A 16345-nucleotide genomic window follows, 5' to 3' on the forward strand; every position below is an offset into this window, starting at 1 on the left:
CCACGGTCGATGCTACTGGACGGGCCTCAAACAGAGAAGGGAATTCCCAAAAATTTTAGACGTTTTCCCTTTTTTATTTCCGTTCCAGATTTCGATCCACTCTTTCTCTTCACTGCTAGATTTTTCACCGAACTGAGCTTCCGCGAAGGGTAGTTGTTGCAGTGGTGCCCACCTAAGGGGGGGGGGGGAGGGTCATGGCTCGGGACTGTGCCATTGAATTTTTTAGGTGATGTTTTGAGCTATATTTTTCCCTTTTTAGGGGGACTCCCGATTTGAGGGATTTTTGTGGTATTGAGGGGGTGCCCTTGCACTTAGGGGGGGGATCAGCTCCTGTGATTGCTGTGTTTATTCGAACTTTTTGTATGCTAATGCTTTGATTTACACACTCAAATTCTTACCGTGAAACCACACGATAGTGTACATATTTTTTTTATTTAAGTTTTAATCGAAAGAGCATTGTAAAATATGTTTCTGGCCTCATACATTACTTGCTCTTGTGTCCCTGTTATCGAAATATAAAGCCTTCATGTCTGCCGTAATTTTCAGAAAAACCGATAAATTTATCTAATTTACGTGACTCATGCACTGCTGTAAATTCAGGAAATTATTTGGTGTAAATTTTACTGTAAAATAGAGACTTTACAGGGACGAATTTTTTTACAGCAAATTGTGCCGGAAAAAGCAAACGACTGCTGCGCCGATTGGTACACCATGTGGTATACCAATCCGCGCTACGTAAACCAACTGGTATATTAATTGGTTTACGGAGCGAAGCACTTACTTTGCCTTTCCAGGTTTTTTTCTGCGAGCCCATTCAAGGCAATGATTAAGACAGCAGTCTCGGAGCAAAGAGATTTAGATTCCAATCCCGATGCTCTTATTCTTCTTCTATTTGTTCAGCACAACTAGACATAGCATTCTTACCTTTTTTTTCCATGAAATTTTACAGTGAAATAGGATTTAAAGGTAAAACGTACTCGCAACATTTGTGCCTGGTACTTTTTACCGTAAAATTTCAGGAACATTTTTAACAGTGTGAAAGGCATCTTTTACACGATTTGTAGATGGATGCAGACGATCATACTGAGCGAGCAATTTCTCGCCAAGTCTTTTAAATCTGGCGCTTTTCTCAAAATCTCGGCAGACTTAAAGACCTTATATCTCAATCATGGGTGGGTGAAGTAGAGAAAGAATTTTTGGGCGAAAAATATGTCTCTAAATACTCTTTTGTTTTCTACCTATTTCAACTTTTTTCATTGTTGCACTATTCTTGAGGCTCCCTGGTTAGACTTTCTTACTTCTAGGTGAACGGGGAAACATGCATGCATGCATACATACATACTTACGTGCACAAAGGGAAATAATGTTTCATTCCTGAACTTGTTTCATTTGTATATTTAGCACTGTTTAATAATAGCACTGGGTCAAGTCATATCATTTATAATATTCATCATTCCAGCAAGAGTTGCTTACGGCAACTCTTGCTGTAGCAGCTAGTTATTTTTGGACATCAACCAACAATTTGGATTTCTTAAAAAAAAAAAAAAAAAAAAAAAAAAAAAAAAAAAAAAAAAAAAACTTGTTTAGCAAGCATATTTTTAGTTTTAATTTAATTTCAGTTTTAAATAGCTTGTTTTATAATGAGAACATTAGAAGATTTTTTAGCAATGGGTATCATCTGAAAAAATCTTACATAATCTTGTTTCAAGTCAAGAATCAGTGTGAGAAAACATAGAGTTTGTTTACTACTGAAATTCCCAATGTTCCCCAAAGTTGCGGGATTATCCCCCAAAATTCCCTGGTCCCTCTAGTTCAAAAACCGTGGTTTTTTTCAATCTCTAGATGAAATGTAATGCAGAAACCAATTTTCTTAATGGTTTGTTACATTCGCCTCAGAGATGGATGTTCCACCCGTAGGATGGTTAAATTTGAGTGGACCAGTCACATTGTCTGCAGACTGGCAATATATCTTTATGTCATAGTGGTTTTCCGTGCCGAAAAGTCTAACAAGTGGTTCTCTTTTCCAGCTATTCCGGCGACAGTAATGCCTCCAGCGAGGTGGTCAACGAGGACGATTCTTTCTACGTTAACATGACCACCGAAGACCTGCTGCAGCCCGGTCACGTCGTCAAAGAAAGATGGAAAGTGGTGAGTCCTTTTTCCATGACCCTACAAAAATATCTGCAGTTACAGTCTGACCACGAGAGACGTGGAATCTGGCAAGCTGCCAAGTTAGGACGATTGCATCCGATTGAATTTAGTAGGGGTGAAAGGAAATAGCGATTGGATTTTTTGATGCGCACGTTTTGTATTGTCATTAGGGTGCTGTTAATTTATTGCATCCTCTGAGTTGAAAATGATTGGAAACAAAAAGAGTTTCTATGGAAACGACAAAAACAAAATTAAATGTTTTCATTTCATATAAGAACAAAAAGATAAGCTCAGAATTATGCTGTAGAAGAATAAATCAGTTTATGTTTGCAGTGAGAATATATCGTCGCCTCAGAACAACAATAGGATATCTTAGTGTTATTCCTGGGATTAGACGTCTTAGTGTTGCTCAGAGGCGACGATATATCAAATATTCAGATTTAAAAAATAATTGGCATGAACTAACTCATTTTTCCGAAACTGCTCTAGATAATTAAGAAGCAAAAGCGCACACCTGTAACGAACAAACTACCGCTACCATCCCAAAAAACTAATAGATGCGTCCATTTCCGCGTTTAAACCGGATGTTTGCCTTTCTATATCATCGGTGGTCAGACTATACATGCTTTCTTCTGGTCTATGTAGAGGCTTAATTTCTAACCAAAAACTGCAAGCGATTTTATACTCTCCAGAGCATATTTTCATGCACAAATATCTTGATTTTCGTCTAATTTATAAAAATCCACTTAAAATTCAAAGTAAACGCTGAGCTCCCGCGCTAATTAGGATCTGGGGCTACACGTTGTACCTGTGTGGTACATGAAAAGCTATAAAAGTCCACACTTTATTCTATAGTCACGGCACACCTAACCTGGCAGCGTCATAATTCTGTGATTAGGTTCTATGTAATCTTCACAATGCTGCTCAGACCAGTGCCTGACTAGCGGTTGAGGATCCCTGCTTTAAAGTACTTATAAGAATATTTTTGGGACATGTTTCATGCCATGTCTTTAAAGACACATTATTATTCCTGAAACGGCTTTTTAATAGCCAGGAAAAGTAACATAAATGAGGAATATTGGTGAGCATATAGGTATTTGTTTTGATTCTTCACGTGTTGCTGTTACTAAAGCCCTAGATCGTTGAATAAAGTTGCGACACGTCCGCCATCTTGGGGCTAAATGCTGCTTTATTCCTATGTCTGCTATAATAAAGTAGCGTATTTTGCTTTTTGCTTGTGGATAAACATGGAGTTAATAAGAAACCAGTCAAGAAGCAAAACATACTACTTTACCATAGCAGACACAAGAAGAGAGTGTCGTTTAGCCCCAAGGTGGTGGACGTGTCGCTACTTTATTCTACTATTCAGTGTCTTAGCTGTTACAAACCTGTGCATCTGCAATGTTATTTATAGCTAAGGCTTCTAATATAGACCTAAAAGCTATTTTTACTTCATTTTACAAAAAAGGAAGTATTGTATTCGGAAAAATTTTTTCACTCAAAATCGACCTTAATTTCCTTTTTGCTCACCCCCGAATGAATGTCAAGTTTTTTTTTTTCAAATCGACCACACGTGGATAAGTGCCTAAGAACGTATAGACACGCGAAATATCCATTTTGACCATCACCGAGTTAGTTACAACGAGCTTTCTCGTGACGTCTGTATGTACGTATGTATGTGCGTATGTGCGTATGTATGTCGCATAACTCAAGAACGGTATGTCCTAGAATGTTGAAATTTGGTACGTAGACTCCAAGTGGGGTCTAGCTGTGCACCTCCCCTTTTGGTTGCATTCGGGTGTTTTTAAGAGGGTCTTTTGCCGTTTTTTGGGGTGAAATCATTGTTAATTTCGATGTAAACTCAAGTGGTGTTATAATTTGGCGGACACTTGGCGATAGATCGCCAGTCTTTTGGTCGCCAAGTTTTTACGCCAACTTGGTGACAAATTTGGCGATATTTTTTTTTTAAAATCTGGTTTCAATTTGGTCACTGTTGGTGATATTTAGAGAGTAAACTCTTGAATCACATTAAAATTACCAATAACGGGAAAATGACATTAAATTGGAGTAAATGGAAGTCATGTGATACACACATCAGATCGTTTATCAAGTAATCTTGCCAATTCATAGACGTATGAAAGCACTATTAGGCTGGTTCCTACTAACGTCATCTTCCTAGTTTGACATTTGGTCCAGCGTATCAACTTCAAAATAAAACTAATTCATCTGCATTGGAAAGATGCAATGTTTTCACAAATCTGAGATTGAAATGTACTTACAATTTATTATTTATAGTCATCAATCGTCTTTGCGGTTTGTGGTTTTAAAATGCGAGTATGTACAAATTACAGCGTACAAGCACAAATTACAGCAGTTCTTGGAGCTGCACCTTCATAAATTACAGAAGCTTCTGTGAAGGTTTAGTCGTTCATTTTTTCAGTACTTCGAAATGAGTGCTTGGTTAGATGATCGAAATTTACCTATGTACGAAAGTAAAGGCGGAAATGGCAGACTTCTATGGTTTTGTTCTTGTTCCATCTCTGCATGTATAACTGTTGATTTTGAATATTTTTCGCTGAGTCCGGAAGCAACTGAAAGTTTGATGTTAAAATAATATACAAGTGGTACCCGCACGGCTTTGCCCGTAGTAGAAAATTAAAAGGTGATTTGGTAGCCTGATAATGGATGATGAATTTCTCGCCAATATGCTATGTTAATTTACTCGACCATGTTTGGTAATTCGCTCTGTATTGCTGCAGAGGAATTTAACCCACTAATGGTGGCTTAAAATTGGAATGGAAAAAGAACAAAATCGAATTTTCAAAAAATCGCTTTGAGATGCTCACCCCTATGCTACGAACTAATTTTGTGCAAAATTTCATGAAAATCAGCCTAACGGTCTAGGCGCTGTACACCAGGGGCGGCAAATAGGGGGGTCAAGAGGGGGCGGTCGCACCCCCAAATTTTTTGAGCAGATTGATAGAAAATGGGTGAATTCAATTTATGTAAGTCGGAAATCAATGTTCATTGTTCATTAAAGGAAATCTCGCTGGTTCTCAGCAACTATTTGATGAAACTCGACACATTCTCAGACTAGAAAAAGGGGTTTTCGATATTTGGATGATGACTTAGAAATTCATGAAGTATTTTCGGCTTTTTCAGAACATAGAAAATTGATAGAGAACCATGGTTAATTTTAACTAAAGAAGACATTGCCTCATATAGGCTAAATATTTCACACTTGTGTGCCCAGTGTAACGATGGCATGTCCAATATGAGAGGCTCGTAAAAAGTGGTGCGGCTGCATGGTTTTCACAAGAAAATTCCTTGATATTTTACATTCACTTTTACGCTCATTTTTTAAGTGTATATTTATTTAATGAGTGTTCATCGCTTTCTTTCTGCTAGAAACACGTTTCAGCTGCTCAATACATTATAATGCTTTCATAGAAACTTCTTAAAAGTGCATGTGATTATTGAATAAAAAAAGACATATCAACCAAATACCTTTTATGGGGATCTATAATTATGCAATCTCGGAGTGACACAAGATAATTTTCAAGAGTTAAAACGATAAAAACATTTCTCTATAACTTCAAAGCAGTGATTTGACGACTGGAAGAATAATTGCAAAACGATTCTTTCAATGGTGAAAAAGCTCATGCCTTTTAGCATGTATGACTTCGTTTGAATTTTTATCCAATTTGTTTGCATCGGGAAAAGATTTTTGAAAAATGCTTTACTCTATCAAAATCTATATATCTTCAATCCGCTACTCGACTATTCAAACCACAGTTCAATTTAAAATTGAAACTGAAAATAGATTTTTTATAGATGTATATTTCAATCAATCGTGAAATTTTTCAAACAAATTCTTCCTCCGAGCCAATTTTAAAACGGCGCAAAGAAAAAAAAAAACGAGCTGATGTGTGCATCACATGACTTCCTTTTACTCCAATTTAATGTCATTTCCACATTATTCGCTATTTTAATGTGATTCAATATTTATTCTCTAAATATCACCAACAATGGCCAAATTGAAACCAAAAAAAAAAAAAAAAAACTCCGCCAAATTTGTCGCCAAGTTGGCGACAAAACTTGGCGACCAAAAGACTGGCGATATATCGCCAAGTGTCCGACAAATTATAACGCCACTTGAGTTTACATCGAAATGAACAATGATTTCCCCCCAAAAAGGTGCAAAAGACCCCCTTAGGAACATCCGAAAGCAACCAAAAGGGGAGGTGCACAACTAGACCCCACTACGAGTCTATGTACCAAATTTCAACTTTCTAGGACATACCATTTTTGAGTTATGCGAGATACATACGCACATACATACAGACGTCACGAGAAAAGTCGTTGTAATTACCTCGGTGATGGTCAAAATGGATATTTCGCGTGTCTATGCATTCTTAGGCACTTTTCCGCATGTGGTCGAATCGAAAAAAAAAACTCAACATTCATTTGGGGGTGAGCAAAATGGAAATTAAGGGCGATTTTTGAGTGGAAATTTTTTCGCGAATACAATACTTCCTTTTTTGTAAAAGGAAGTAAAAAATCACATGATGATGTGAAGTCAAACATTGATTTTTGAATATTTTGTATGAAGTAATAGATTCAGTTTCGAATGAAATTAACACAAGATTTGATGATAATCATTTTTCTGTAAGGTTGGCTGGGATTATGGTTTTTTGGATTGGATTTTGAAAACGAAATATAAAATGTTTTACCTGTGAGTAAAATTTTTAGCATGAGGCAAGAAAAATTACAAGCAATATACCGACAGAATGGTTTTCACATCCAGAGACTGCAGTTTCGTCTTTGTTATGGACTCATAAGTCTGGAATAGTGAATAACAGAGCTGGAAGCATATGCTATCTCATTGGAGCTGAAAGCGCCTAGATTATTCAATGATGAAAAGTTTAAGCCCCTCACAGTTTTTGAAGTAGCCTGGGTGATTTTGAAGAGCAAGATGAAAAAAGTGTTTTCATACATAACTTTGTGTTACTTCAATTATTTTTTAACTATTACAATCAACTCAGCTAGTAGAGAAAGATTTTTTTTATGTCTGAGGAGGTTAGAGAAATATTTTCGAAGCACAAAGGGAGAAAAAAATACCTTTTCTAATTAGCTGAATTGGCAAAACAGCACGACATTGGGCACTGATAGATTAGTAACACGATTCACTGCTCTTCCGAATTCCAAAAATCATGCATTATAACTTTTCCAAAAGGTATAAAAACTTTAGTATCGAGATGTTTTGTATGGTAACATTTTAGTCAATGAATCAAAATTTTAATTGTTTCTAAACACTAATTTTATTCATACTAAACCGATTTTATGACAACTTCTTGTTAGCTAATGTGTGTTTGGTTTCGCTTTGGGGTTATACATATTTAAGAAACTCGACCCCCCAAATAAAATGGTGAAATGCCGCCCCTGCTGTACACGTAACAGTAATCCAGAGACACAGACTTTCAACTTTATTATTAGTAAAGATACGAAAGTTTATTTATATAGGGGGAGTACTTTTTTTTTTTTTTCAAAACGTTGTTCTTTTTCTTTTCTTTTTTTAATTATTATTATTTTCAAAATAAAGTTTTAAAATGTAAAAGAAGTACAACTTACTGTCCTAGGCAGCTGCTCACTCTGCCTTGATAGAAATTTGGTACTGCTTTAATTTTTCGTCTATCTCTCGTGTTTTTTTTAATATTTGTGTTCCTTTGTAGGTAAAAAAAATTGGAGGTGGTGGATTTGGGGAAATCTACGAAGGCCTCGATCTGGTGACGAAGGAGCTGGTGGCGCTCAAACTCGAATCGGCCAAGCAGGCCAAACAGGTGCTCAAGATGGAAGTGGCCGTGCTCAAGAAACTCCAAGGTCAGTCTTTTTGAATGCTATATCAGAAAACGATTAGCCGATAGGTTGCGAGAGCTCTTCCTCCATTTAGTTGTGAGGTCTATACAATGGAATGAACAGTTCTTGCGTACTATGCTTAGTGTATAACGGAGTCTTTGTCAAAAAAAAAAAAAAAAAACTTTATTAAAAATATTTTGGAAACTACTTTCCTGAAATGATACTCTGAATTTTGGTTTCATAAGAGTTATGCAAATGTTTTGGAGAGAGTTGGGTAAGAATGAGACAATTGGATATGTGCCGCAGCAAAATGTAAAAATTATTTCTAGCTTGTTCGGTTGATGTAGCCTAACTCGACTCTTGCTTGATTTTATTAACTGCTATATGTACTAGACAAGCTAGACCTAGTTCTTCACATTTTGTTGTGACATAAATGCTGCTGTCTCATTCTTCCAGGGGCGAACCTGGTCTTCCAAAATGGCTCAAACCTTGACTCCCAAGGGGCACAACCCTAAACAAAATAGAAAAGTGATTAAACTCACAAATAGCAGTAGAAATTGCTGACACGTGGTTCAGAGTTATATGGAATTCCTTTTATACATGAAATGGGGATGTTTAGAGTAGGTCAGCCAAATAACAAAGAATCTAAATTCTAATTTTGTTCGGATGCTTTTCATCCCAAAGTTCACATTTGTTTGGCATTGATGAAGAGATTCAGTGGAACCACAAACCATATGCCTGCGGTTTTTATTGTTATTGTGACTTTTACCATTTGGGAAACCGAGCCTGAGTAGCATATATTACTCCAAACTTGGGGTAAAATAGAGTGACTGCGCCAATAACAGACAAGGGTCCAGTAACAGTCAGCCATAAGTTCGGATTTTAATAATAAGAACTTTAGGTGGGAAAAACTGACGTTGATGTGGATGTGGCCCAGGATTACGGTGCAACCATCTAGTGTTATCAGAGTGAATTTTATGAGCCAGTTAGTATTTACAAGACAGTGGTGGAAGGTTATGAACAACTACCAATAGGTCAGCTAATGTTTCATGTTTATTTCAACTTAATAAGGCTTTTGTTCTAAAAACAAAGAACTTTTGCATATTTTAAAGAGAAAAGGGGAATTCTGTCCACTACTCGTCCTTTCCTCATGCTATCTGTTACTGGGTATCACCATATTTTTCGGTGTCTGTTTCTGTGGGTCGGGCCTTTTTTTCGAAATGGAGCAAATAAAAGTAGAATTAACTAATGCCGAGAATCCAGAAGTAGCCAAACGTTAGATGAGATGTAGTTTCATGAGAGAAAATTAGTTTAATAAGTCTAAGTACATTAAAAGGCTCAGAAAATTGAGTTAACTTTAGAGCGACGTCTTAAGCATGTCTATTACTGGTGCAGTTACCCTAGTGCGACTTCGATTTAACGAAAGCCCTTCGGTGGAAGTCCGACTTACCTCAGATAACACACGATACATGGAAGCACCATCTACCGATATTTTAAAGTCTTTAATCCAGAACAGAAACCGGACAGCCCTCGGTTCTTACCACATGATCCATTAATTTGCGATGCGAACTTGGATGACTTAGTTACCACGTCGTACTCAAAGTGCAACAGCCAGCATTACAGTACAAGGAGGCTCTTCGGTTGACCAGTTTCGAACCCGCGATCCTTTGCCCACGAGTTCGGTACCTAATCGATTGGGGTACACCTGCCTCCGTTGTCAATGGGGTTGTTTCCTTCAGTCAAAAGTACTACTTTTAGCCCCTGAAATTGATAGAATAAGCAAAGAAAAAAAAAAAAAAAACATGGACCCAGAAAATACTGTCATTTTTCCAACATTTATTTTTTAGTTAATGTTTTGAAATGTCCGATTTTTCAAACAAGGCGTGGTATTTATGACGTCACAAATGATGCTCTTTGGCGCATCTTTCTATCGCGTTTCCACGCTATGATAATCAAGAAGCGAATTAAAATTGCGCTCTACGCTTGCTATCAACCCTATCGTTGCCGATACACGTGAGTAAAGATGCGAATTAAATGTTTTGCTCTGTGAATGGCAACACAGAATGGCATTTCATCATTTCTGATGTCATCGACCGAAGCATAAGCAATGAAAGCGCACCGATTAAAGTAATTTTTTAAAAATATTAACCTTGAACAAATTATTTAAAAAATGGTCAGATCCTAAGTTTTTGAGCATGATCTTTCAGAAAAAAATACTTTTAAAATTTTGGAAACGACCACATTGTGGTTTAGTTATATTGATTGTGTAGTTTACCACAAAGGCAAAATATGTATGTCTTATTTAACTTAGTTTCCGATTCCACCAGGTAAAGAGCACGTGTGCCGCTTCATCGGTTGCGGGCGCAACGACCGCTTCAACTACGTGGTAATGCAGCTGCAGGGTAAGAACCTGGCCGAACTGCGCAGGAGTCAACCGCGCGGAGCCTACAGCCTCAGCACCACACTCCGCCTCGGGCTGCAGATCCTCAAGGCCATCGAGAGCATACACGAGGTCGGGTTTCTGCACAGGGACATCAAACCGGTGAGCACCTTCGTTCCGGAAATTCCTAGGGTCAACGCTAGTGGGTGAATTTCTAAATACAGGGAGATCACCAGCTTAGGGGAAAGTCTGGGAAGAGCAATGTGGTAAATATCATTAAGGAAGTGTCAGGAAGGAGAATTGTGGTAAAAAACGTTTGGGAAATGTCAGGGAGGATAATTGTGGTAAAAACTTTGGGAAATGTCACGGAAGAGAAAGGACGTTAGGGAAAAGTCGGGGACGAGCAATGTGGTGGTAATATTAGAGAAAATCAGGGAAGAAAAATGTGATGGTAAGATTATGGGAAAATCAGGGAAGAGAAATGTGGTGAATAACAATAAAAACATGTCGGGGAAGAGGAATGGGGTAAAAAATTTTAGGGAAAGTCATGGAAGAGAAAAGTGGTGAATAAAGTTAGGGAAAAGTCGAGGACAAGTAATGTGGTGGTAGTATTAGGTAAAAATTGGGGAAGAAAAATGATGGTAAGATAATGGAAAAATCAGGGAAGAGAAATGTGGTGAATAACATTAAAAATATATCAAAGAGGAGAATTGGGGTAAAAAACGTTAGGGGAAGCCGTAGCAGAGAAAGGTGGAGAATAACGTTAGAGAAAAGTCAGGGACGAGCAATGTGGTGGTAATATTAGGGGAAAATCAGGGAAAAGAAAATGGTGGGTAAAGTCAGGGAAAACGTAAAGGGAAATAAATGGCGAATAACATTAGGGAAGAGCCAGAGGAGATAAATGTGGTGAATAACATTTAGGAAACGTTCGGGGAGAAAAAATGGTGAATAACGTCAGGGAAACGTAAGGGGAAATACCTGTAAATGGCGAATGACATGAGGGAAACGTTCGGGAAGAGAGAATGGTGAATAACGTCAGGGAAACGTAAGAGGAAATACAGTGAAACCTGTGTAAGTTGACCACTTGCGGTGCACTACTTTAGTGGTCAATTTAAGCAGATGGTCAACTTACAAAGGTTGATTTATATGATAAGGGCTAATTTCGTGCCTCAAAAAAGCGGTCAACTTACAAGGATGATCAACTTCACAGGTTTTACTATACCTGTAAAATGGCGAATGACATTAGGGAAAAGTCAGAAAAGATAATGTGGTGAATAACATTTGGGAAACGTTCGGGAAGAGAAAATGGTGAATAACGTCAGGGAAACGTAAGGGGAAATACCTGTAAGTGGCGAATGACATTAGGGAAAAGTCAGAGGAGATAAATGTGGTGAATATCTTTAGGGAAACGTTCGGGAAGAAAAAAATTGTGAATAACAATAAGGAAACGTCAGAGGAAATCAGTCTGACAAATAACATTTGGGAAAAGTCAGGGGATATAAATGTGGTGAATAACATTACGAGAAAATTAGCGAGGAGAAATATCGTGATAAGATCAGAGAAAAATCAGGGTAGAAAAGTGGGATGAATAAAATTAGAGAAGTGTGGTGAATAATAATAGGGAAACGTCAGGAAAGAGAAATGTGGTGAATAACAGTAGAGGAAAATCAGATAAGAGAAATGAGGTAAGTCACATTAGGGGACAAACAGGAAAGAAAAATATGGTGGATATATTAGGGGATGCCAGGCAAAAGAAAAGTGATGAATTCACTTTTTATCTCTCCTGTTTATGACTTCAAATTGGAAAAGATTAGGTCTAATGCTAAAGAATGAAATATATTTACAGTCAACTATCAATAATTCGAAGTCCCAAGGGATCGGCTGAAACATTCGAGATATGGGAAGTTTCTACAACAGCCTCAAGAGTTAGGGACTCAAGGAAAACTTCGAGATAAAGGAATATTCAAGTTATAAAATTTGAGTTATCGAGATCCGACTGTATTTTTTTTAGAAGTGAACGAATTTCTTAACCATTGTCGTATTGAAATCAGATTATTTAATCACTATGGCTTATAGGGTGAATGCACAACGTGTTGTGCATTCAGCTAATAAGCCAAATAACCATTTCTCTTCATTCATACCTTATTAATACGAAGCCACCTGTGTTTTCCAGTCGAACTTCTCCATGGGCCGGCTCTCGCACAACTGCCGCATGGTGTACATGCTGGACTTCGGCCTGGCCCGGCAGTACGTGACGGCCACCGGGGAAGTGAGGCCCCCCAGGGCGGCGGCCGGATTCCGGGGCACCGTCCGGTACGCCTCCATCAACGCGCACAGGAACAAGGTAAGACGCTGCCCGAAGATACGCTCTCACTGCAAAGCTTCTGACGCTTTTTGGACGAGGACACTCCCACCCCCCTTTTTTAGAACACTTTGAAGCACTACTTGGAACAGTTTTCAAAACACGTATTTGGTTCTTTACACTTTTTAAACACTCTTGGGAGCACATTTCAGAACTTTTTTTGAACACTAGCACATTTTTTGTTGTTAATTTTGAAGAAATCTTGGCGGGGGGGGGGGGGGGGAGTTGTTAACCGCCGCATTCGACCATTCGTCAACGTCATATACCAGCCGTCAACGATTAATTGCTACAAAAGTTCTAGTAGCATCGGATTGAGAGAGTGTATTCACTGAAAGTTGAAGAAAGCTGTTCAAATTATATTTGAGCCTCCACCTTTCCCTAATATACTGTTTAAAAAATTCAGGAACGTTCGTGGAAAATAATAGGCTGCTAGTGTGTTTAATTTCTGCAATAACGTATCTTGCACATCACAGTTAAGTTTCCCGCTGAAAGTCGGTAACGTTCCTGAAATTAACCTAAAATCTTTCTGAAAATGATTAGGAAGCTTTCAAGAAAACTCAGATATATTTGTAGTCGCAGCTTGGCACTTTCCTGATTTACCAGAAAGTCTACTAGAGCACTATGGCCGAAGCTGAGGCAGAATTGCGAGCAAGAACCGAACAGCTTATTTGCCTGCAACTCTTGCACAGCTACAGCATCCAGAGACGGTATTTCACCCTCGTTTCGGGCTCAGTGAGTCTGGAAAGGCCATAACAGAATTGCAGGCGAAACATGTCTTCTCATTGGTAGCTAAAAATATTTTTCACAGCAATGAAAAGCATGCGTTAATGCAACTTATAGCAATTCAGGAAACTTTTCGCAAAAAGACTCTTTTTTTGCAGGAAACTGGTGGAGATTTGTGAAATCACGAACATTGCAGGACATGATATTAAATTGACTTTTTGAAACTCAATTTCGAAAAATTTCTTGGATATTTTCTTTGAATCCCAGAGTTTTCTCTAGCGTTGACAAAGATGGTGTACAACCAAATACTATGGTCCAAAGGTGGCTCACAGTTTTGAAATTGTATTACAAGTATAGTTATATTTTATACTACAAAAAAAACTTGCACTTAATATGCGTTTATAGATAAGTGTAAAATTCAACAAAGTTCAGCCAAACACACCTAAACAGAAAATGATGAAAAATCATCAAAATTTAACTATGCCTCACCTATTTCATTTCATACCTCCAAAATGAGTTCCCCACCTCCAAATAATGTGTATTTTCACGTCTTGAAAAAAAAAAAAATTCCCAGCTTGTAGAGAATGGCGCTTCCAAACTAAAAGTAGACTTCCCAGTTTGTAGCGTATCGATGCAGAGAAAACTGTTTTACAGAGATAGAGGATCGTAATCGCGTCAATGAGGAAATTCGCGAGTACATTGCCAGAATCGGCGTCTCATGTTTGACGCCAAGTCTGGTGACTATCACCAAATCCTCCAGCTATTATGACACATAGGTGTAGTACAGTAGATCCTCGATTATTCGGCCACCGTTTATCCGGATCAATTCTTCAGCGTTTTAAAAAGTTTTACATTCGCACAAATAATAATCTTAAAAGTGCGTTAAGAGTCCAGTAACCATACACATCAGACTTTGCGTCTGGTTTCGGATTTTCTGCTGAGTTGTTTATAATATTGGTCCAATAAATAATCCAAGTTTTCGACCTTTAGTACCTAACGCAACCTTTTCATAAATCGAAAATATTGGTCCAATAAATAATCCAAGTTTTTGACCTTAAGCACCGAACGCAACCTTTTCATAAATCGAAAAAAAAAAGTTACATTTTAGTCTTTTCTGTACTTTTTTCCGATTTTTACCCTAAATGACTAGTTTTTCAATGATACCTAATATAAATGTTTGGACTAAATTTGCTACACTATGAATCTAGAACTATCTCTTTAGATTCAACAGTTTCTGAGATAAATCCTTTAAATGTTTATTTATTTATTTCGAACCTCGCAAGTATTAGCAATATTTTGTCGTTCTGAATGGGCTTTATCTCGGAAATTATTGGGTCTAAAGAGATGGTTTTAGATTCATATTGTAGCAAATTTAATCTTCTTTTTAAACGTTCAGAAAATGTATTTTTGAAAAACTAGCCATTTAGGGTTAAAACCGGAAAAAAACTACATCAAAGTCTAAAATTTCATGGATTTTGCGATTTTTGACTAGGTTGCGTTCGGTGCTCGGAGTTAAAAAACTCGGATTATGTATTTGAACAATATCATAAACAACTCACCAAAGCATCAGAACTACCAGATTTGACGCAAGGTACCTCCTCTTTCAGACGTTAGGGAACTAAAGACATTTGCTTTTTGTTTTGATTAGTTGTACAACTCCTGCGTAGATCGAGTTATAAAGTATAGCAATTTAATCATCATGGCGTTCTTTTTGGCATGTCAGTCTGACACCCACTGCAGCTGAACTATGAATGATCAAGTGTTTGATTAAATTAAAAAAATATATGGATTCTACGAATCAATCCTATGTAGTTTTGTTACAGAGCATTGTTATTCGCTATAATAAACGGCATGTCTGTTCATTTTAGGATTTGTTTTGCTTATTTTCCATACTACCGGATTATCCAGATTGCCTGTAGTTTCAGTTCGTCCGGATAAACGAGGCTGTACTGTACTTATTTACTAAATGCACTACTAGAAACCGGGTTCATGTCCAAAAAAATAATAAAGAAAAGAAAATCCTGAGTGAAAATCAAACAAAATAGTAGTCACTGTAAATTGGTTTACCCCCAGTTTCACTGAGATTTCAAACCCTCCCCCCTAAATATATTGATTGAATTCCTATGATTGAAACTGAAAACCAGGGGGGAAGAAAATTTCTTCTCGGCGACACTGGAGGGACACCGTAAAATTCGGAACGATGAGCGGTTGCCGTAACAATGTAAAAAAAAAAAAAAAAACAATGTCGAAACCCATAGCCTAATGGGTCCCGAAGACCATGGGTGTTCTAACAGGGAGTCGAAAATTGAGCATTGTTTCGAAGAGCAAAGCAAAGGCAAGACGGGCCCCTTGTCAGTTTGATCGCCCACTCTCCTACCCTCATAAAACTTATATTAAAGTTATACACTCCGATTCTGAGCCGGGTCCCTAGTTTCCGACTAGGTTGACATGGCCTCTCGTTGGCCCTGTTGAAGAGGTTTCCATTAAACATTTTCGGAGGGAGTGCGCATGCTGATTTCGCCTCCCTTCACCCTGGCACCATTTCGAGCTTAGCGCGTCCTGTGTTTTCTTTATTTCTTTTGACATTTCAGTTCAGTTCGTAGATTCATGTGCAACAGCAAAAGATGTTCTCAGTCAGCAAAGAAAGTCATGGAAAAACCATGACTTTCAACAAAGTTAGTGATTAACTAAGTCGCTCTATTGATGACTGATATAGCCAGAGTTCCCTCTAAATAGTTACCTTTTCGTCTTCTTGCAGGAGATGGGACGCCACGACGATTTGTGGTCGTTGTTCTACATGTTGGTGGAGTTCGTGAATGGGCAGCTGCCGTGGAGGAAGATCAAAGACAAGGAACAAGTAAGTTACACTGGCA

General features: G+C 37.9%; 1 protein-coding gene across 1 annotated transcript in view; it reads left to right on the forward strand.

Annotated features, from left to right (window-relative positions):
* Nucleotides 1-2033: 2033 nt before the first annotated feature.
* LOC129222324 (uncharacterized) overlaps nt 2034-16345 on the forward strand; it is a 28964-nt gene continuing 14652 nt past the window's right edge. The window contains exons 1-5 of the mRNA XM_054856818.1: nt 2034-2148; nt 7884-8031; nt 10335-10549; nt 12561-12731; nt 16231-16329. Of these exons, the coding sequence (XP_054712793.1) occupies nt 2092-2148; nt 7884-8031; nt 10335-10549; nt 12561-12731; nt 16231-16329 (690 nt within the window). The 5' untranslated portion in view covers nt 2034-2091. The remainder of the gene's footprint in view (nt 2149-7883; nt 8032-10334; nt 10550-12560; nt 12732-16230; nt 16330-16345) is intronic.

The sequence above is a fragment of the Uloborus diversus genome, chromosome 5 (genome assembly GCF_026930045.1).
Source record: "Uloborus diversus isolate 005 chromosome 5, Udiv.v.3.1, whole genome shotgun sequence".
In the NCBI taxonomy this organism is placed as follows: Eukaryota; Metazoa; Arthropoda; class Arachnida; order Araneae; family Uloboridae; genus Uloborus; species Uloborus diversus.